We start from the raw sequence: 24,346 nt of genomic DNA on the forward strand, positions 1-24,346 counted from the left end.
AAGGAAATCCTTTTTCAAATTCCGAAGCACATTCTTCCCCGGATTCCGAAAAAAAAATCCTTCCCTTGTTTCCGAAGAAAATCCTTCGCATATTCCGAATTGATTTCTTCTCGGATTCTGAAGGGAATCCTCCGCCGGATTTCGAAGGGAATTTTTCCCCGGATTCCGAAGGGTATTCTCCTCCAGATTTCGAAAGGAACCATTCCCCGGATTCCAAAGGTAACCCTTCCCAAAATTCCGAAGGAATTCCTTCTTCAGAATCCGATGGAAATCCTACCCCAGATTCCGAAAGAAATTCTTCCCGGATTCTGGAGGAAATCCTTCCCCGGATTCCGAAGGAAATCCTTTCTCGGATTTTGAATAGAATCCTATCCTAGATTCCGGGGGAATCTTTTCCTGAATTCGGAAGGAAATCCTTTGCCGGATTCCGAAAGGGAATCCTTTGATGGATGCTGAAGAGAACCCTTTGCCGGATTACGAAGAGAATTCTTTCCCGGATTCCGAAGGGATTCCTTATCCGGACTCCGAAGAGAATTCTTCCAAAAATTCCAAAGGAAATCCATTCCCGGATTCCTAAGGGAATCTTTCCGGGATTCTAAAAGAATTCTCCCCCGCGTACGCGAATGGTCGCAGCAACTTGATTGTGACTGAATCTAGTCACATAGAAGTTGAAGTAACTCTTGTTGGTCTAGGGAAGGGATTTCTTCCCGGGTTCTAACCGGGAAACCTCCCAAGATTCCGAAGATAATCCTTACGGGATTCGGAAGGGAATCCTATCGGGCTTTCGAATGGCTCCGTTCGGTATCTCAAAAGAGTTCTGTTGGTACTTTCGGAAGAATTCGGTTTATTTTTCACAATTATTCCGTTAGTAGCTTTAAAAGGATTTCGTTCCCATTTTTTTTAGATAATTCCGTTCGTGATTTCAAAAGTATACCGATCAGAATCCTTCAAATTTTTTAAATGGTTTGGTTTGGAATCGTAAAAGACTACTTCTTGTTGAGGTTTCCCAAAAATATTCGTCTGGAATTCCAAAAAAATTAAGGATTTCGTTTGGAATCCATGAAGAAATCCTTTTGGAATACAAAATGGATTCCATTCGGAACCTAAAACAATTTTTCGGTAATCCACAAGGATTCGCTTGACTATCTCAAAAGGTTTCCGTTCGGAGTCAACAAACAGTTCCATTCAGAATTTCGCAAAAATCTTCTTCGGAATCTCTTCAAAACATAAAATAATTTCTGCCTGAATCTCGAAAGGACTGCCTTCGGAAAAAAATAAACCTTTGATATCAGATTCCGTTCAGAATACCAAACAGATTCCGTGCAGTATCGCAATAGAGATTCTGTTGGAGTTCCAAGACGATTCCGTCGGAATTACAAAAGGATTCAATTCGAAATTCTAAAAAAGATGCCGTTCGTTGTCTCAAAAGTATTCCGTTCGGTATATCAAAAGAATTCGACATATCCCTAAGTATCTCACAACTGGTCTTATTTGGAAGTTCAAATATTTACGAAATATAGGCTAACTAGGAGTACGGCAAGCTGATCATACCAAAAATTATACCAAATGTTGCTGCTGGAGATTTTGGGATGAAATCAATTTTAATCTGCTTTGTGCAGTAGGCATGCAAAATAATTGTTCCATAGTTTTTGAACTTACTATCATTTGACACGCAGTTAAACTTTTTTCGGAAGTGGACAACGGATATTTTTTTAACAACATCGATGTGTTGTTGTTATTCAATGCAGAATGAAAAATACCACTTCATAAAATAAAAACCAAGGATGAAAATCCGAGATGTGAGGCTAACTTATGTCTAAACTTTTAGACTCTAAAGGCAGGAACCAGCAATTTCCAACCGCCGTTTGTAACAATATTCCCCGTTCGATAACTGCAGTCACTCGCTCTTGCGCTTTGTTTCGCCCCTTTCCTACCCGAACCTCGCGACTGCCGCTAATCTGATCAATGCTGGAGTTCAGCTACTGCTAACTGCGCTCCGCTGCACAGAAAACCCCGACCGGAATCCGTAATCGGTACGGTTAAATGTTGGCTGCGCTACGTCGGTGTGCACTCGTGGGCGCGAGCGCATAGCAAGACACAATATATGTAGGTAAAAGTGCCGACGATCGATGGCATAAGGCTCCCATCGCGTCTAACCGGCGAACATCGCAACAACAGCAAGCGATCCCGCTCAACTAGTTACGGCTTCACCGACTTGGCTCGTCTACCGACCATGAGCGTGTAGAACCGCCGCCGCACCGCCAAGCAGACATTATTGAGAGTGCGTGGTTGTTCGTTGGATTGTTGGTCACTCTTGGTATGGAAGCCTCAGACTCCAGCGCGCGCTAGTCACGCAGTAGTTGGTCGGCGCAGCAATTAGCCCAAAGGGAACAACACCGCCGGCAACCTCTCGCTAGTTAAAGCGGCGGTGGCGGCAGCCGGCTTGCTATCTTGCATATACGCACTTAAACGGTGAAACCTGTTTTTTTGTTCGCCGCGGAACGGTTCTAATGGCGGGTCCGCTATTATTTCGAGCGAAAAAGGCACACACGCGGCGCGACACGAGTGATTTGGCGTTGATAACGGACCCAATTCCCATTCCTACCGCAGCAGCACACCGAACGGGAAGATAGACCGGTGCTAACCGTGTTAACTAGTTTGGCAAGATTTTCGGACAAAAGTAGTTCAAATTTGAGGAATTTGATGGCACCGCTTTTCGCAAGTGGACGGAAGCTTGCAAACTAGGTATATATGTATGTTTGAGACTACCTGGCTTCGACTCACTGCTTGCAGCATAGCAGCGGCAGCAAATAGCGAAAGTGGCGGGTGGGACGCTTACGTCATTGTTCAAACAATAGTTCGCGTGTGGCTGGTACAGTTATTCCGCAAATATTGACCAGTAAGAGTTATGAGTTAATAAAGTTAGTCTTTGTTTCACTGTTTCACTGAGGTCATTAAAATTAAGCAGAATATAAGTATTAATTTGCAAATCGATAATTACTTCCAAGCTTAAAAAGGCTTGTGCTAATTCGGCTTAGGTTAAATGAACTCATATTTTTAGAGATTGTAGGCCGGAATCGATTGAGCGGTGTGAAGCATAATCGTTATCGTCGAATCCAGTGGTTAATCAGTTACTTTTGCTCTCCTCTAATTTGCCTGCAAATGTCCCACCTTGTTTAAAACTGACGAACAACTGTACACGCGCGCGTGATATGGAGTGAGAATTGTTGCCTGTAGAATTTGTAGGTGGTATGACGAGCTGATGACTACAACAGCAGAGGGGAAGGTGTTCTTTGCGGCATGGCCTCATCGCTTCCTTCGGCGAGGTTCGCGTGCGGTGGACACCCACACCATTGAAGCGTGCGCGGTAAACAAACCAACAACGCGACGACAACGAAAGGATCGGATGACCGTCCAAAGTGTGGGACAGAAATGACCTGCGATGATGCGGTCATCATCGATTGGATGGCATGGCAAGTGGTTTGCGAGCGATAGTCATACAGTCGTCATTTTCAGTATCTCCGTTAGGGAGTTGTTTCGATATAAACAGCATTGAACCACAGACGGAAGATAAAGTTACGTGATGGCGGAAAATAACTGCAAAAAAACGTTGGAAGTAACGTTTAGATGTAGTACACACGTGTCGATGGGCGAACTCACCCCATGCGATGCTGAAGGGAAAAACGAGTAGGCAGCTGAACAAGAATTACAAGATGGAATGCTATTTCTGAAGTCGTGTAAAGAAGCGATCAGAGTAGTCCATGATTTTTCGGTCTCTGATTTCTAAATCACATTTAGAGCTAGTGATCCATTATTGGAGGAACAAATCTGGTTTAGTTCTGTTCGTACATATTACTTATATTGACATATCAAATAATTATGCAGCGGTCAAAGCAGAGTAGGTTTCTGCTTTTGATTTGTAGCACTACATAAAGAAAGATCCAGTGCCGGACACATAAGCGAATTACAAAAAACCTTCTAACTTCCCTATTGCATCATGTTCCAATACAGTCAAACCTCCATGAGTCGATATTGAAGGGACCATCGACTCATGGAAAAATCGAGATGTGGAGTAGCAAAACTTTGGAAAGCTCTTTGGAGGGACCATCACAGTAACCCAGAAAATATTTTTAGTATGGAATAATTTGCTTCCATGAGTCGATATCGAGTCATAGAACATCGACTCATGGAGGTTTGACTGTATTCCTAAGTTGCCATTATATGAGTAGAAACACCATTTAGAATAATAATATTTTTCGCCTGTTTTGAGTTGTAGACATCAAAATGCTTTTTTGCAATTCATGATCATAATACCTGGTTTACAGTTCGTCTTTGAAAGCTAAAGTGTCCTACATACCAACCAAATGGGTGCTTTAATGACCATTATGCAACTCAAATGGGTTGCATAATATCCATTATAGCACTCATTTGGGTGCTATAATGAAAAACCAACATGAGGCAGTAATTACATGACTGCATTTTGGCGGATTTTGCTTGGGTAAGTGTTCAAATAGTGTATTCTCTGCGTCGCGTCATAAATTAAATATTTTGATGGACATGACATCATTATTTTCCAAATGCAAGTTCATCTATCGCTTCATGGTTTGAAGAGCTATGCAGTGTGGTACGATAACATAGAATCTGATAGTTTTCTGTTTATTCGCAAGAATGATCATGTGGAGTAAATTAGACTGTAAAATTTGGTACATGTTTACTATACTGAAGCTCACTTTTTGTCATTGCAAAAAATAGCGTGTGCAACTCGTTGCAAAACTAGATTTTTTCAGCACTCGTAGTAGGGGAAACCGCCAAATGTTGAACGGCCAATTTTGTCGCCTATTGTTGAACTCCCATAAGAAATGCACGTGCGTTCAACAATAGGCGAAGAATTTAGCCGTTCAACATTTGGCGAATTACCCTATTTATCCAACTCGACAAGTCTCGTTGGATAAACGTACAACTCGTGCTGGAAAAATCATCTTTTTGCAACTAGTTGCACAAACTACTATTATAACTCTCCAGATAATTTGCTTAGATCGTCTAGGCTTACATCCTACTTTGAATTATCACCTTTCTAGACCAATATTTGAAAAGGGCGTAACAGACAAAATTCATTCCTTCTGATTCTTCGTTTACATATATAGCTATAGGGGCCCTCCTTAGCCGTGCGGTAAGACGCGCGATTACAAAGCAAGACCATGCTGAGGGTGGCTGGGTTCGATTCCCGGTGCCGGTCTAGGCAATTTTCGGATTGGAAATTGTCTCGACTTCCCTGGGCATCATCGTGCTAGCCTCATGATATACGAATGCAAAAATGGTGACTTGGCTTAGAAACCTCGCGGTTAATAAATGTGGAAGTGCTTAATGAACACTAAGCTGCGAGGCAACTCTGTCCCAGTGTGGGGATGTAATGCCAATGAGAAGAAGAAGAAGATAGCGAAGAATGAGAAGGAATAAATTTTGGCTGTTACGCCCTTTTCAAATGTTGGTCTAGCTTTGTCAATGGTATTCTAAAATTTTTGTTTTGCTTATTTCTGTGACTCAGTGATACCTTCAAGGATGTTTTCGATCAATATTAATTTGGGTTCGATCATTTAGTAGTTGGTCAGTTACTCGTTGCATAGTCTGACTTCAAAAATGTGTTGTAGGGTGCACCTCTGGTGCTAAAGTTTTTCCACAACAGCTCGTTGTTTGAAAACTACTAAAACTACTCACCGGATTACGGAGGGAATCCTCACCGGATTCCGGAGGGAATCCTCACCGGATTCTGGAGGGAATCCTCACCGGATTCTGGAGGGAATCCTCACCGGATTCTGGAGGGAATCCTCACCGGATCCCGGAGGAATCCTCACCGGTGAGGATTCCCTCCGGAATCCGGTGAGGATTTCCTCCGGAATCCGGTGAGGATTTCCTCCGGAATCCGGTGAGGATTTCCTCCGGAATCCGGTGAGGATTTCCTCCGGAATCCGGTGAGGATTTCCTCCGGAATCCGGTGAGGATTTCCTCCGGAATCCGGTGAGGATTCCCTCCGGAATCCGGTGAGGATTCCCTCCGGAATCCGGTGAGGATTCCCTCCGGAATACGGTAAAGTTCCTTCCGGAATCCGGTGAGGATTCCTTCCGGATTCCGGTGAGGATTTCTTCCAGAATCCGGTAAGGATTCCTTCCGGAATCCGGTCAAGGTTTCTTCCGGAATCCGTTAAGGATTTCTTTCAGAATCCGGTGAAAATTACTTCCGGAATCCGGTGAAAATTACTTCCGGAATCCGGTGAGAATTCTTTCCGGAATTCGGTGAGATTTCCTCCCGGAATCCGATGAAGATTCCTTCCGGAATCCGGGTAGGATTCCCTCCGGAATCCGGATAGGATTCCCTCCGGAATCCGGATAGGATTCCCTCCGGAATCCGGATAGGATTCCCTCCGGAATCCGGATAGGATTCCCTCCGGAATCCGGATAGGATTCCCTCCGGAATCCGGATAGGATTCCCTCCGGAATCCGGATAAGATTCCCTCCGGAATCCGGGTAGGATTCTCTCCGGAATCGGGTAGGATTCCCTCCGGAATCCGGGTAGGATTCCTCCGGAATCCGGGTAGGATTCCTCCGGAATCAGGTAGGATTCCTCCGGAATCCGGGTAGGATTCCCTCCGGAATCGGGTAGGATTCCCTCCGGAATCCGGGTAGGATTCCTCCGGAATCAGGTAGGATTCCCTCCGGAATCCGGGTAGGATTCCCTCCGGAATCCGGGTAGGATTCCCTCCGGAATCCGGGTAGGATTCCCTCCGGAATCTGGGTAGGATTCCCTCCGGAATCTGGGTAGGATTCCCTCCGGAATCTGAGTAGGATTCCCTCCGGAATCTGAGTAGGATTCCCTCCGGAATCCGGGTAGGATTCCTTCCTGAATCCGGGTAGGATTCCTTCCGGAATCCGGGTAGGATTCCTCCGGAATCAGGTAGATTCCTCCGGAATCCGGGTAGGATTCCCTCCGGAATCCGGGTAGGATTCCCTTCGGAAACCGGGTAGATTCCTCCGGAATCAGGTAGGATTCCTCCGGAATCCGGGTAGATTCCTCCGGAATCCGGGTAGGATTCCTCCGGAATCCGGGTAGGATTCCTCCGGAATCCGGGTAGGATTCCTCCGGAATCCGGGTAGGATTCCCTCCGGAATCGGGCAGGATTCCTCCGGAATCCGGGTAGGATTCCTCCGGAATCCGGGTGGGATTCCTCCGGAATCCGGGTAGGATTCCTCCGGAATCCGGGTAGGATTCCTCCGGAATCCGGGTAGGATTCCCCCAGGAATCCGGGTAGGATTCCCTCCGGAATCCGGGTAGGATTCCCTCCGGAATCCGGGTAGGACTTCCTCCGGAATCCGGGTAGGATTCCCTCCGGAATCCGGGTAGGATTCCCTCCGGAATCCGGTAGGATTCCTCCGGAATCCGGTAGGATTCCCTCCGGAATCCGGGTAGGATTCCCTCCGGAATCCGGGTAGGATTCCCTCCGGAATCCGAGCAGGATTCCTACCGGAATCCGAGTAGGATTCCTACCGGAATCCGAGCAGGATTCCTACCGGAATCCGAGCAGGATTCCTTCCGGAATCCGGGCAGGATTCCTTCCGGAATCCGGGCAGGATTCCTTCCGGAATCCGGGTAGGATTCCTTTCGGAATCCGGGTAGGATTCCTTTCGGAATCCGGGCAGGATTTCTTCCGGAATCCGGGTAGGATTCCCTCCGGAATCGGGTAGGATTCCTCCGGAATCCGGGTAGGATTCCCTCCGGAATCTGAGTAGGATTCCCTCCGGAATCTGAGTAGGATTCCCTCCGGAATCCGGGTAGGATTCCTTCCGGAATCCGGGTAGGATTCCTTCCGGAATCCGGGTAGGATTCCTTCCAGAATCCGGGTAGGATTCCTTCCGGAATCCGGGTAGGATTCCCTCCGGAATCCGGGTAGGATTCCCTCCGGAATCCGGGTAGGATTCCCTCCGGAATCCGGGTAGGATTCCCTCCGGAATCCGGGCAGGATTCCCTCCGGAATCCGGGCAGGATTCCCTCCGGAATCCGGGCAGGATTCCCTCCGGAATCCGGGCAGGATTCCCTCCGGAATCCGGGCAGGATTCCCTCCGGATTCCGGGTAGGATTCCCTCCGGATTCCGGGTAGGATTCCCTCCGGATTCCGGGTAGGATTCCCTCCGGATTCCGGGTAGGATTCCCTCCGGAATCCGGGTAGGATTCCCTCCGGAATCCGGGTAGGATTCCCTCCGGAATCCGGGTAGGATTCCCTCCGGAATCCGGGTAGGATTCCCTCCGGAATCGGGTAGGATTCCTCCGGAATCCTGATAGGATTCCCTCCGGAATCCGGATAGGATTCCTCCGGATAGGATTCCCTCCGGAATCCGGATAGGATTCCCTCCGGAATCCGGATAGGATTCCCTCCGGAATCCGGATAGGATTCCCTCCGGAATCCGGATAGGATTCCCTCCGGAATCCGGATAGGATTCCCTCCGGAATCCGGATAGGATTCCGGGTAGGATTCCCTCCGGAATCCGGGTAGGATTCCCTCCGGAATCCGGGTAGGATTCCCTCCGGAATCCGGGTAGGATTCCCTCCGGAATCCGGGTAGGATTCCCTTCGGAATCCGGGTAGGATTCCCTCCGGAATCCGGGTAGGATTCCCTCCGGAATCCGGGTAGGATTCCCTCCGGAATCCGGGTAGGATTCCCTCCGGAATCCGGGTAGGATTCCCTCCGGAATCCGGGTAGGATTCCCTCCGGAATCCGGGTAGGATTCCCTCCGGAATCCGGGTAGGATTCCCTCCGGAATCCGGGTAGGATTCCCTCCGGAATCCGGGTAGGATTCCCTCCGGAATCCGGGTAGGATTCCCTCCGGAATCCGGGTAGGATTCCCTCCGGAATCCGGGTAGGATTCCCTCCGGAATCCGGGTAGGATTCCCTCCGGAATCCGGGTAGGATTCCCTCCGGAATCCGGGTAGGATTCCCTCCGGAATCCGGGTAGGATTCCCTCCGGAATCCGGGTAGGATTACCTCCGGATCCGGGTAGGATTCCCTCCGGAATCTGGGTAGGATTCCCTCCGGAATCCGGGTAGGATTCCTCCGGAATCGGGTAGGATTCCTCCGGAATCCGGGTAGGATTCCTCCGGAATCAGGTAGGATTCCTCCGGAATCCGACTAGGATTCCCTCCGGAATCCGACTAGGATTCCCTCCGGAATCCGGCTAAGATGCCCACCGGAATCTGGCTAGGATTCACTCCGGAATCGAGGTAGGATTCACTCCGGAATCAAGGTAGGATTCCCTCCGGAATCCGGGTAGGATTCCCTCCGGAATCCGGGTAGGATTCCCTCCGGAATCCGGGTAGGATTCCCTCCGGAATCCGGGTAGGATTCCCTCCGGAATCCGGGTAGGATTCCTCCGGAATCCGGGTAGGATTCCTCCGGAATCAGGTAGGATTCCTCCGGAATCCGGGTAGGATTCCTCCGGAATCAGGTAGGATTCCCTCCGGGATCCGGATAGGATTCCCTCCGGGATCCGGATAGGATTCCCTCCGGGATCCGGATAGGATTCCCTCCGGGATCCGGATAGGATTCCCTCCGGGATCCGGATAGGATTCCCTCCGGGATCCGGATAGGATTCCCTCCGGGATCCGGATAGGATTCCCTCCGGGATCCGGATAGGATTCCCTCCAAAATCCGGGTAGGATTCCCTCCGGAATCCGGGTAGGATTCCCTCCGGAATCCGGGTAGGAATCCGGGTAGGATTCCCTTCGGAATCCGGGTAGGATTCCCTTCGGAATCCGGGTAGGATTCCCTTCGGAATCCGGGTAGGATTCCCTTCGGAATCCGGGTAGGATTCCCTTCGGAATCCGGGTAGGATTCCCTTCGGAATCCGGGTAGGATTCCTTTCGGAATCCGGGTAGGATTCCTTTCGGAATCCGGGTAGGATTCCTTTCGGAATCCGGGCAGGATTTCTTCCGGAATTCGGGCAAGATTTCTTCCGGAATCGGGTAGGATTCCTCCGGAATCCGGGTAGGATTCCTCCGGAATCAGGTAGGATTCCTCCGGAATCAGGTAGGATTCCCTCCGGAATCCGGGTAGGATTCCTCCGGAATCCGGGTAGGATTCCTCCGGAATCCGGGTAAGTTCCTCCGGAATCCGGGTAGGATTCCCTCCGGAATCGGGTAGGATTCCTCCGGAATCCGGGTAGGATTCCTCCGGAATCCGGTAGGATTCCCTCCGGAATCCGGGTAAGATTTCCTTCGGAATATGGGTAAGATTCCCTTCGTAATACAGGTTGGATTCCCTCCGTAATACGTTGTTGGATTCCCTTCGGAATCCGGATAGAATTCCCTCCGGAATCCAAGGATAAGTTCCTTCCGTGCTTTTCACTTGTTTTCGAAATCATAAACATTGAGACTTCGTAAGCCAGTGATTAGATCAATGGTTTTGTTGTCACTTCCTTTGACACCAGCATTCAGGTATGTTCCAGATTGTGATTTAAAATGCTCACAGATAAATTGCCTTTGTGAAATCATGAATTCTAAGGCATTTGAGTTCAAGGAGTCCCTTAAGGTGTGGTCACTTTCTTTCGAATTATTTCATGATAATCAGGAATGGAAGCTCAACAAATATTAGAATGTAATAAGATATGAGTAACACGGCTACGCAGTCTTAACTAATTGAAACGAGTTTTATTTATCGTCCAACGTTTCGACACGGGATTAGTGTCTTCTTCAGGGAAAGAGAAGACACTAATCCCGTTTCGAAACGTCGGACGATAAATAAAATTCGTTTCAATTAGATGACACTGTGTCACCGTGTTACTCATAATTTATTATTGGACGTTACTGTCGACTCTACCACAGTGAATGTAATAAGAATATCAAACGCTTTATCTGTAAAATACCATTATGCTGTCGCTAACCGCGGCACCGTCCCATCTGTATATAGATGATATTTGACTTTTATGGTATAACGGGTGGCCACTAAATAGCGGAAATGAAACGAATGGCTCGGGAAAAACCTGCCGAGAAGTTCAGTTCAATCTGATATACGTTGTATAAAGAGTTGGAGTGTTTAAACTTATATTATTGAATAATAGCATATGATCCGTGGTCCGCCGTGCGGCGTAATCTAATCGTGCAAGGATTATATGACCGTTGGACACCGGCCATCTCCGGATGATGCTTCTGAGCCTATTGATGAGTTGCTTCGTGTCTTTGGCCTTCCAATCACCTTTGTATACAATGGAGCTCAGTAGACCAAAAATCCTTCAACAGTTTTCGAAACATTTTCATGTTTAAAATTGTCCACCGTGTACTTTTCCCACGATCTTTGTCCGCTTGAAAGAATTGCACAATGCATGCCGCAGTACTTCCTGTTTTACGGCATTTTTTAAACAACTGAACATGTTGGAGTAAAAGTTTGTGGGCGACAATTTTCTGAATATTCTAAGGATTCATTTACATAAGGAAATATTTCTCTGAAAGCATCAATGTTCTCATAGAAAATTTTTGAAATACTGAAATTACCGTTTTTTAGTGACCACCCGTTATATCACCGTTGATAATTCGGAAATCTTCTTTCTAAAACTCAGTTTCTTAAACAAATTGTTGCAATATCAGTAGAATTGTATGTTATTTATATTGTCATGCGTTCCCAAAAGTTTAAGTTATGTAATGTCCCATGTTCTTGAATTTTAAGAATTTCATAGGGATATAACATCAAGCTCCTCTTTTTGAAAATATGTACCATTTATAGTTCACAAGTGAAAAGATATCTGTTAGATGGTTGCATTAGTATTTCAAGTGTTTTCAAATATCTAAGATTTTTCCCAAATGTTTCCATGCATTTCTCAATTTTTGCTATCGACTTCATCCGCTGCCTTGATGTTCTTTTCTCTTCATTACATTCTGCTTAATTATGATATAACGAAAAAAAATCGTAATTAGAGCATAGGATATTTGTAATTCACCCCAGCTCCATCAATTCTACCCATGCAATGTTCTTCTCTTTATTGATTTACCCATCTCGCAATAATTCAATTCGTTTGGGCGAAGGTGCAAAAATAATAGATTTTAATATCTCAACTATTGTTGCAATTATATTCCCAGCGTAATCGTTTTCCTTCTCTCCGCCTTTTCAATTCGATTTCGAAATTGATTTAATATCCGAATCAAGAAACTTCTTTCTCGACTACCACCCTCGTCTCGCAACTCCCGAAATCAGTGCGATGAGCGGTTTTCTTTGAGTTACAGCAACCGTACGCACAAACCGTTCCGATTCCGAGATGCGCGCAGTGGCCCCAATTGGATGGCTTTGCGTCAGTGTTTTCCCCTTCCAGTCGATTCGAGTTCGAGCTGTATGCGCTTTAACGCGTTTGTAACGGAAGAACTAGAAAAATAAATCCATCAGAACCGGGGGCAGTGGTGCGATCCATTTCAAGGGAAAATGCCACCGCCCGGAAAGTACGCACTTTAGGCGCAAACGCATTTCGAATGGAAGTAGTTCAACGGCGGGGTTTTCTTGGGCCGTCTCTATGATAACGGATTGAGAGGGTTTTGTTAGAGTGTCTAAAACTAGTTTTTCCTTTCAACACTTGAGGTGCTAAAGAATCTTTCAAATTGTGCTAATTTGGATTATGCTTTTCGTTTGCTTTCAGGCACAGCGAGCGGAGAATACCGTCATGCAGGCGCTGGAATCGCTAAATGATAATCAGGTGAACGATTTTCTGAGTGGCAAATCTCCGCTAAATTTGAGCGTCCGATTAGGGGATCACATGATGCTGATTCAGCTGCAACTAAGTACTTTAAATCCCTCGTCGCAAAGTGGAAGTCGCTCCAAGGCTCATAAATCGCGCAGTCTTACTGCAGGAAGCAGTAGCTCTAGCACTGCTGGAACAAGTTTGGTGCAAGCTTCGTCATCACGGAGTAGGACCAGTATTCCAATCGGCTTCCGCAGAGTGGCTGCCGATGGTTCGAGTGGGTCCAGCAACAGAACCATTATTGAACATGTGACCGAGACGCAGACATTCACCAAGCAGGAACTGGAGAATATTCACAGCATAGTAAAGAACCTTGCCGAAAGTGAGAATGCTACAATGGCAATCGTGCGTCCCAGCGCACCGGAACCGATGGAGACTGAACCGGAAGTCAGGCATTCGGCCTCGGAGTCCCCGATCAAATCCCTATCCAATTTAGTCTCTAGCTCGATTAACTCAAGTAACATTCCCTTGCCGTGCAATAATAATAGCCTGCCGGTAGATCTGCCCTCAGCTTGCACCGACCCAATCAGCGCCAACCTGACTTCGTGTCTCTGCAAAAGACTGGACAACAATGACAACAATTCCTGCGATACGACCTGCTCTACGCACCCTTCGGAACCTCAACCCTCGACGTCAACGGCCAGTTTGCACCGTACCGCACATAACCCCATCGCGCGTCACAAGTCAAAGATCCATACTCTCAGGAAGCACTACAGCTTTGACGGCACTGCCCTGCAGAAAACGGAACTGGAAACTGTACAACCCGTGGCTTCAACCTCTGCCCCCAACTCTCCACAGCGCCCGGAACAAGCTCTTGTGCATCATTCGCATCACCACCACCACCCTCATCAGCACTACCACCACCATCACCACCAACCGAGTCATCAATCTCAACCACAACCTGGCCCAAGCAACGCTTCCCGCGCCCTCAATACCGATCCAGCTGCCGTCGAGAACCCTGCGCTAGCGGAAGCCTCCCGCAATCTAACACAAACGCTCCGAAAACTCTCCAAGCGAGTTTTTACCAACAAGACTAGTGAAGCTGCGCAGGAACAGGCCCGCAACGTCAGCTCTGGTGCGGTTATAGAATCCATGAAACACCACGGGAAGGGCATCTACTCCGGTACTTTCTCTGGAACACTGAATCCCGCCTTGCAGGACAAGTTCGGCCGGCCGAAACGGGATATCTCCACCATAATCCACATCCTGAACGATCTACTCAGCGCGGCTCCGCAATGCGCGCGAACTGGAACCAAGATCTACTTTGAACCATCCTCAAGCACTGCCGCCGCCTCATCGACCAACCAAGTCACAGCTGGGGCAAGTTCCGGAGCCGGATCGACCGCCACCGGGAACAGCAATGGAAGCAACCTGCAAGCCGCAGCCCTGATGGCACCTGCCACCCTAACTACTCCGATAGCGGCACCCAGCCCTCGACTGGTTTCCCGTTGTGTAAGTATCGAAAGCGCATGAAATATTCACCAGTAGTTGAATTTTCAAGAACCATTAAATTTTAATGCGCCTGACTCGCACTAACCAGCCCTCTGTTTCCATTTTCCAGGTCCCGGCTTCGATCCACACCAAAAAGTACCCAAGCAACAGCGGAACCACTACAACTGTCGCTAGCCTTGGCCCCAGCAGCAGCTGCTGCAGCGGTTGCAAACCCGTAGAATCCCAAACCAGTGGTGGTGCCTCCGCCCTCGCCGCCCGCTGCCATCACCATGCACCGAAAGCCACCCCAAAAGTGCTGTGCAAGTGTGGCCTCCCACTGGCGGCGACACCCACGGCTGTTTCGGCTTCTACTCCCATCGGCGCCCCGCAACATTGCCAACGCTGTGCTGCCGCCATCAGCGCAGCCGAGCTGGAAAACTCCAAAACCAAATCCAAACTAGACAATCTTCGCCTGATTATGCAGCAGAAGAAGGAACGCCGCGAAGCTCGTAAGCAAAAGTGTGCTCCGTACAGCACCGCGTCGTCCGTGATGGCCTCCCCGCTAGCATCATTATCATCATCATCATCAGCGGCACCGTCATCGGCCATCGAAGTCAGTGGGACGACGGCCGCTCTTGCTGTCTCGCATCGCTCCCCCCTTCCCATCGCTGCCGCCACAGCTCAATCCGTTCAAGAGACAATGGATACCACCACGGCTATGGCTGACGGAGGTGACACAGCCGTAGCCGCAGCAGCAGCAGCATCAGAATCCAATAACGAAGGAAATAGCAACAACAACAAAAGCAGCAACGCAGCAAATTCGGCCACTGCCACCGCCACGGCAACGACCACCACCACAACGGCGGCTGCGACGTCTTCGGAGTCGTCGACGCAAAGTCATCAAATCGTTGAAGAGGTTGATACTGTTGCATAAGGTGAGTGGTGTGCGAGAATACGCACGCAATGGTGGTAATAGTGTTGAAAGTGGGAGAGCAGAGAGACGGTGTGGTGTGAGAGAATGAAAATTCTCAACACTGCATGTGGGAGAATCTCATGAGTGGCTGAAAATCACAGAGAGCAAATTTGAATGAACTTTCTCAATTTTGTATCCAATCAAAGTGTGATAATGGTGCGCCGAACAATGGAACGCCACCTGGTAATGAGCACTGTAATCACCAATCCAATGAAATTTTGCATGATAATCATACTTCTGTAAAACTAAATTATCTTCTGTTTCAAGCACGATTAGTCTATTTTAGAATATTCGACTAATTCCTGTTTTGTTTGTTTCATACTCACTGGTTGCGATTCATTCGCATTTTTGAAAATGGTAGGAACAATTTTTTTTGTCAGTCTAAAATCAGTCTAAACTATGATGATGAAATTCTGCTGCAACATTCGTTTCACATATAAAACATGTTGGAAATGAACAATCCTCAATCATTTTTCATTTGAATCACGATTCTTGTCCAGAACCTGAGCGATTCCTGTCGAAAATCTGTGTGATTTTTGTCCTGAAAGTATTCGATTCAAATTGGGATTCTTTGCCACTCCTGTGTGATTCGTGGCCAATTTCTATGCGGTTCGAGTCTGGTTTTGTGTGAGCTGAGTCCCGAATCTGTCAAAAATCAGTGCATTTTGAACTTGGAACCTCTACGAGGTATGTGCGACTAGTAGAAGCATAAGCACTAGAACGCTAGAGGCGCTGTAGTCAATAAAATTATTTTGCCAAATTGTGCTTCATCTGGCCATAATTCATGCATCATGTTGTAGTGCATGTTTGGTTTCATCACCAACATCGGTTTGACACTCGTAGTACCGGTACTTTGGCTGCCAGGTCGAAGTAACCTACATGTAAGTCACGCGAACAGTAACTACATTAGCAATCTTATACTTTTGAATCAACTGTGCGACTCGAGTACGAAATTTGAGCGATTGAAGTATCATTCTTTGCGATTCGATTTAGAAATCTGTTTGATTTTTGCCCAGAAATTGCGCGGCTTGAGCCCATAATGTGCTTTTTTACAGAATCAAGGTGATTCGAACCCATAAGCTGTTGGTTTCCTATCTTTGAAGTTAATTCTGATGATAAGCAAGCGGGACCCTCTTAGAATACCTTCTGTCTCTGATAGTAGTGAACAATTAATGACTGACAGCCGATAGCACGATTACTTTGATTAGTCGCTATTAAAGCGACTATCAATTGTTCATATTCAGCTATTTCGATGGATTCGAAGTATTTGCGACAATAACAATAGCGATTCGAGTCTAAAACCTTCACATTTCCCATCCGAAATTTGTCACCACTATTTTCGCGATTCCTGTCTGCAATCTGCTTGATTGCTGCCGTCGGTGCGATTTGCGTCTAGAATCTGTGTAGTTAGAATCCGGAATCACTGCGCATCGAGTCTTTGATTTGGGTCTGGAATTTATGCGATTCGAGTTTGGAATATGTAGCATTCCTGTCCAAAATTTGTGCAATTTCTGTTCGGAATTTGTGCGATTCGCAATTCCTTCCTGTTTGATTTCGCTCCAGAATCTGTGTGACTGGAACCCAGAATCTGTGCGACAACTGGCTGTAATCGATGCGATTTGAGTCTGGATTCTGTGAGTTGCATTTCCGAAATTTGTATGATTTGTGACTGAAATCTGTTGGTCGAGTGCAGAGTCTGCGAGATTTTTTACCGAAAACAGTTCGATTCATATTTGAAATCTACGCAATTCTATCAATTCGATTTCGGAATTTATTCAGAATCGATGTGATTCAAAATATGATTCTTTGCTAATTTTAGTGATTCGAGTCAATGTGTTTCAATGTGTGTTTTCCCTCTGGTGTCTTTGCAATTCGAATCTGGAATTTGTGTGATTTTATTCCGGCATTTGTGCACTTTTTGTCTGAAATCTTTGCAGTGTCTATCCGGAATCTTTGCAATTCGAGTAGGAAATCTGTTTGTTAATAAAATTATTTTTAGCTTTTTAGTGGAATGTTCGGAGAAACAAGAGAATGAGGAATCGTTCTAATGCAAAAATTGCTCAAGCCAAGCAACAGTATCTGAACCGCTTACTAGACAGCAGAACTCCGCCTAGAACTCTCTGGCAACGGATAAAGAGCCTTGGTGTCGGCAAGGATAAAGTATCGCAGCCGTGTGGATTCCATCCGGATGAGGTGAATCGTACATTTGTAGAGAATTTCACGAATTCACGTGGGACAAGACCCGTGCTGCCATCGCCCCCCTCACCATACAGCTTTTCTTTTCGGCCTGTGCAAGGTTGGGAAGTAGTGAACGCTATTTGTGATATAAAATCAAATGTAACGGGGCTTCGTTAAGATCATTCTTCCGCTGGTTGTCCAACAAATAGCGTATTTGTTCAACTTAATCATTCAGACATCTATATTCCCGGAAAGCTGGAAGCATGCAAAGGTACTGCAACTGAAGAAAAAACCGTTTCTGAACTGCATCACCAATCTTCGTCCAATTAGTATACTTAAACAACAAATGACACATTACATCGAAGACAACAAGCTTTTGTCAGATTTCAAAGCCGGATTTCGCCGCGGGAAAAGTATCAAAACCGCAATTCTTCGAGTGTACGACGACTTGGGAACCACCGTCGATAAAAGAGGCTCTGGTATACTGCTGCTACTGGACTTCTCCAAGGCTTTTGATACCATCCCTCACAACAAGCTATTGGACAAACTTCAAACTCAGTTCAACTTCTCCCCTGATGCCGTGAACCTTATTGGGTCATATCTGTATGGCAGAAAACAAACTGTTTTCTGCGGCGATTGTTGCTCTAGCAGCGTTGAGGTGCCGTCTGGTGTACCGCAAGGCTCAGTCCTTGGTCCACTACTCTTCAGCTGTCACATCAACGATCTACCAACGGTACTTAAGTATTGCTCAATTTAAATTTTTGCTGATGATGTTGAGCTTTACAATAGTGAATGAGGACCTTGTACATGTGGCAGACTGGTCACGGCGAAACAATCTTCGAGTAAACCCAGCTAAGAGTAAAGCTTTGTTCGTCACAAGCCGACGTCGTATTGCTGATGGATTTACCCCACCCGTTCCTGGAATAGTAATGGATGGTCAGATCATCGATTGATCAGATAAAGCAAACAACATCGGATTCGTTTTTCAAAGTGATCTGCAGTGGAATGGACTGATTACTCAGCAATGTGGCAAGATCTATGCCAGCCTGCGCTCGCTTTACTGCTGTCCCTGTACCTGTATGCATCATCATCTATCAAGATGAAGCTCTTCAAATCCCTGATCATGCCGCATTTCATGTTCGGCGATATATTACATGTCCATCCTAATGTAAACTCTTTAGATCGACTTCGAGTGGCGCTTAACTGCTGTGTACGCTACGTCTATGGATTAAACCGCTACGATCATGTGAGTCACCTGCAACGTAACCTTATTGGATGCCCTATATAATACTTCTATGCGCATCGCTCCTGCATTTTTCTGAGAAACCTGGCAGTAACTCAAACTCCTACGATACTGTATGAGCATGAGCATGAGCATGATTGACCGCCCACGGTTGCTACTCCGTTATTGCCAGGTCAGCTGTAATTACACAGAGAACCAACAGATGAAGTTTGGGACTAACATCATCTTCAATGTGTAAGAACTGGTGACCCATAAATAAGCAATACCAGCGCCGGCCGTGTCCGAATGCAGGTCAATTGAGGAATAGGTAGGAAATTGTTGACGTGATACTCGCTTTGATAGAAGCCGACGAGTCATCTGCACTTCCACGAGAAATCACTGGGATGTTGGATATATGGGGTAGGAAGTGTGGCAAGGTTCGTTTTGGTAAACGGTCTGCCATGTAGTACGAACGGTAATTATTTTAATTATCGACCGCACTTACACAACTGGATGCGAACTTAATTTCCACTGATTAATTTACTCACCCGCACAAAGCAGAACAAAATATCGGTAACCGGCCGATCATTTTGCTTTCCGCACAAAGCAAAACTAAATTTCGACGACCGGCCGATGCTCTGCTTACTAGAGAAACACGACTGGACAAGAAATTAATTTTCACTTTCTGATTAATTCACTCACCCGCACAATGCAGAACAAAATTTCCGTGACCAGCCGATCGTTTTGCTTTCCGCACAAAGCAAAACTAAATTTAGACAACCGGCCGATGCTCTGCTTACTGGAGAAACACAACTCTTAATTCCTTTGTTTAATTGTTCATCCTTTGCGAGGATAAACAATCAATCGCTCAAAGTGAGTGATTATGTGTTTGAGTTCGAGTCGAGTCATGCGCCCGAAACATAATTTCTTCAACGCGAAAAGTATAAAAAGAACAGACATGAAATTGAAAATGGGAGCATGAGCATGATTGACCGCTCGCGGCTGCTAAGCTCCATTATTATCGGATCAGGTGTAATTACACAAAGAACCAGCGGATGATACTCGGGTTCAGTAAACATCCTCAGTGTGTAATTACTGGTAATCCTATATTTTATGTTAGGCAATACTGGCGCCGGCCGCGTCCGGAATTTCATTGGGAGTTTGGAATTGGGATAGGTTTGTTATGTCTGAAACTTGACTATGCACATGTACAACATGTAATAGACTTAGTTCGGAAAAGGTATTGGAGGGCAACCGCCCCTTCGGTGGGGCTTGAACTGGGGTCGTGGGATCAAACCCCACCGAAGGGGCGGCCACCCTCCAACACCCCTTCCGAACCAAATCCATCACATGCTGCACACATGCATAATCAAGTTTCAGACATAGTAATTAATTTCCACTCCGGGTGGCTTAATACCCGGCATATAGGCAATTAACTTTGAATGTACTGATAGGTTTGTTGTTGGAATCGTTTTGGTGAACGATTTACAAGTCTACATGTGTTAGTATAAATTTATTTATTGTTCAATTGTACAATCAGTCAAACAATTAAACGATCAATCGCTCAAAGTGAGCGTGTGTTCATTTGAATTTTAGGTGAGGTGTCTACGGTATCGTTTTTTCAACGCCAGGAAAGTAGAAAAAGAACAATCTTGAGATTGAGGGAAAATTATTAATAAATTAAACTGCATACCTCCTAGATAAAGCTAACAGTTGCAAAGTTATTTTGCAGTTGCAAAAAACTACATTTAATTTCAAAGGTATTCTGATTATATTATCAAAACATTATTTCAGGCATTTAAAACAACTTCGTATCCTATACGTCGGCTTTGATGTGGATTAATAACTGTTTGGTGTATTTCAGTCCTAAGTCGTACCACAGAGAAGATCCATTAATTACGTAACGCAAAAGTTGGCAATTTTCAACCCCCTCCCCTCCCCCCTATGTCACACTTTTTGTATGAAGCATCAATTTTTTTGTATAGATCGTCACACTTCAGGCAACCGTGCCTACCCCCTGTAAGCGTTACGTAATTTATGGGTGTTCCCACACATACTAATTTTTACATCAGCTGACCATTTCAAAAGTACGCAGCTATCAATGGGTTCTGTGTAGGCATATTAGTTCAGAACCATTTGCATTCTTTAGTTGTTTGATTACTATCACTCTTGTGATTTTCAAATTTAAAATTTAATAAATAAATCAATGAGATTCTAGGAAATATTCATTTTTGTTTGAAATAGAAGTTAGTTACTAATAGATTATAAATGGTTATGATGATGATTTTATTGTTTCTTTAGAGTTTAATAACACTTTCCTATACCTTACGTCTTGAATAACAAACCTATATTAAACGCATTGAATAACATACAATCCATTCAAACGAGGATCATTTAACATTTTTACATTTTTCTCCAAAAGTAGCTATAGAAGGTTGTGTATTCAATGAATATTATTTGTTGGAAACATGAGGGACAGACGCTTAATCGTTGGCTTTGTGAAATGAATTAAATATGCACAAAATCATAAGGTTAAAAAAGTGAATCGATCTTTACAGTTCAATATTTGACGAATTATCTTCATTGTCGTGTACTTACTGGCGTTATTCATCTGGCTGCTAGCAATAACGTAAAATATATAAATTAATACTTCTTTCATAAATAAAAATTTCTATTAAATATTAAAAATAGGGATATTCAAAACCAACTGTCTAAGACGAGTCCAGTACCCCACCATGCTTTGCTATCCCCACAGACACGTATCTCGACCCCAACCATGAAGCCGTCCTCAGCGTCCCGCACTTGACTCGACTTGAGGCACGAGTACGAGACACTGAAGCCGGCACCACAGTCGAAGTCGAAACACGTATCTGTTAAGACAGGAAAACGTAGCGGAATCAAATGGAAAGCACTAAACTCTTCTTATGCAGTTGAAGACATTCCACTAAAAGAGCTTAAATATTTTCTTTTATATCAAAATGTTTGGCAGAAGTCTTTTTAAACTATCCAAAGGAAAACTAATTTGAACCGTAGGGAATCGCACAATTGTAAAACAATTCCTTCGATAAAGTAGGCATGTGTGCTTCCTTCGACCAAACGAGTCCTGGATGATTGAAATTACTTAACCCTATATTTTTCCTCAAAATGTGTGATTTTAATCCTTAAACGGTAATATTATTATGCCAGTAAAAATGCACACTTTACCACAACAATAGAACATATCTAGTTGGTGTAACATTTATTAATAATAGTAGGAATATTTTTTGTAATAACAATACATTTAAAACAATTGTTGTTTTTTTTGTGAAACTACTATAATAATGAAACAGGGTACTTACTTTGCTTCCAAAAGTACTCACCCACAGATTCTAGACCAACGGAATTAGATTACCTTACAGTATCCAGTTTATACGGCAGTCAATAACAGCGGAACCAAGATACCAGTATTTTAGTGACGTCCACGATAACAGCAAACAGGCGATGGCAGTAGTGATGAGCAACAATTAGCCAAAAGGTCCCAGATCACTTTCCGAACCTCAGAAATACCGCCCGATTGTTCATGACCATGGTGTTTCTAATCGCTTTTTCCATATTAGCTTTTTTTCGTTTCAATTCAGCTCTACACTTTTCAGAAAAAAATGACACGACAGAAAAAATCATCTTCACATAATCACAACATACTTTGATCTCCTCAAACTCCTACGATACTGTATAGGAGACTTATTCAGTCCCGAGGTCGACGTTTGCAGAATCTTGTAGTTCCAGCTAACAATACGTTATGCTACGCTAGTTCGCTGTTCGTTATAGGTGTGGTAAGCTGGAATTCGTTACCGCCCGATGTAAAATGTTCTTCGTCGGAAGCAAGTTTCAAGAGTGGGTGCATCAATTTTTGGAACCGTCCTAATTAAATTTATTTAATAAGTAGTAGACTAGGTAACGACAATAATTTTAGACAGCTTTTGTATCTTTTCAAAATCGGAGGTAGTAATTTTAAAAAGCTTTATATCTTACACTACTGGACAATAATAAACAAACAAGTGATTCTGTTTGATTTATGTCCAGAATTTATGCGGTTAAAGTACCGAATCTGTGCCATTCCTCTGTGCGATTTTTCTTAATTTTTTTTAGAAACGTTACGATTGAAACAGGTCAGGAGTTTGTGAGTATCCTTACCTAAAACTGTGCGACTCCTGTCGGGCTTCTGTGAGTCAAGTGCAGAGTCTGCGTAATGGTTAAGAAATTTATTATTCGTGTTAAAATTAGGCGCGAATTCTCACCGTAAATTGTTTGATTCCTTTCTGAATGCTATGCGATTATTACTCGCAATCTGTACAATTTGGAATCTGTGTCAGACGAGTCCAAAATCTGTGGGATTTTTATTTCGAATCTGCAATTTTCGAGTCTAAAATCTGTGCCGTTTCTGTCCGGAATCTGTTCAGAATTTGCGCAATTTGAGTTTTGGAACCGTAATTGTAATTATATTTTTTACTTTTATGAGAACCAGTTTACATTTTATCGGTTCAAAGAAGTTGTATGGAACTTTAGATTTGGAAGAATTAGATAATAAATAGCAATAGGTATATAAATATAGTTGGTTATAGTTCGTTTGTAATGTTGTTCCTTATTGAGCTTTTTTGAAGGATGAAATCGAGGCTTTGGCTTTGATCTCAGCCGGAAGTCTGTTCCAGATCGACATTCCGTTGATAAGCCGGCTCTTCCTGGTGAAAGTTGGAACCGTGTAATTTTTGTTTGCAGTCTTTGTGAATAGAGTCCGGAATATGTACCATTTCCGACTTATATCGCACGAATAATGTTCGGAATCGGTTCGATTCCTGTTCGAAATCTGCGCAGCTCGAATTCGGAGTGTGTGCGACTCGAGTTTGGAATCTGTACAAATTATGTCCGGAATACATGTACGATTTTTATCCGGTTGATCTGTGTGATACCTGTGTAGAATCTGTGCAATTCAAATGCAAAATCAATGCCATTTGTACCCACTATTTGCTGGATTTGTGTCTGGCGATTTGATACCGGAATTCGCGTCCAATCCTAGTCTGGAATGTATGCGATTTTTGTTCGGAATCGGTGTGAAACGAATCCGAAATCAGTGCAATTTGGGTCCGAAATCGGCAAGATTGTTGTCCAGAATTTGTGTGTAGCGTCCCAACAACGGGTTCACGTCTCGTCCTCGTCCCAAAGTGAATCCGTTCCTCCTTGTTAAAAAGTGTCTTCTATAACAAGGTTCCACTGAAACTGGATTCTCAGTATCCGGGATAGATTCATTACAGTTCGGTAGAGAGGATGTTCTTGTTATTCTTGTGGATTCTCTTCCTCTTCCTCTTGACTTCTCTCCCAATCCCTTTATAATCGTCTACTCAGGATAAAGGATATGTGCACCAAAATTGGTTGAAATCCGCGGTCCGCGAGTACAGAAGCAAAACTCAATTGTTCGTTTTCTAAACGATACTACTTCCTATCTTCCTCCCTCCCTCTACTCAATCGCTCAATTAGGGGTCGTACACTTATTACGTAAGCAATTTTTCTGGGTTTTCGACCCCCTCCCCCCATGTAAGATTTTTTTCATACAAATGATTATTAGACAGAAGCTGTACGACCGTAATCAGTTTAAATTCAATTTTATTGGCATATCGGTCTCGATGCTGCTCGTATAGAGGAAGGGAGCAGCGTGTGTGCGAAAGCAGATGGGAAAGAAACGGAGTTCAAATGTTATCGCTAGGCAGCGACAAGTGTGAAAATGGTTGAAAGGTGTTGAAGTAT

General features: G+C 45.0%; 1 protein-coding gene across 1 annotated transcript in view; it reads left to right on the forward strand.

Annotated features, from left to right (window-relative positions):
- The window catches only part of LOC134206072 (midnolin homolog), an 87,180-nt gene that overhangs the window by 54,643 nt on the left and 8,191 nt on the right, over positions 1–24,346 (forward strand). The window contains exons 3-4 of the mRNA XM_062681752.1: positions 12,663–14,216; positions 14,326–15,130. Coding sequence (XP_062537736.1) covers positions 12,663–14,216; positions 14,326–15,129 — 2,358 coding nt within the window. The 3' untranslated portion in view covers position 15,130. The remainder of the gene's footprint in view (positions 1–12,662; positions 14,217–14,325; positions 15,131–24,346) is intronic.

Source organism: Armigeres subalbatus, chromosome 1 (assembly GCF_024139115.2).
Source record: "Armigeres subalbatus isolate Guangzhou_Male chromosome 1, GZ_Asu_2, whole genome shotgun sequence".
In the NCBI taxonomy this organism is placed as follows: Eukaryota; Metazoa; Arthropoda; class Insecta; order Diptera; family Culicidae; genus Armigeres; species Armigeres subalbatus.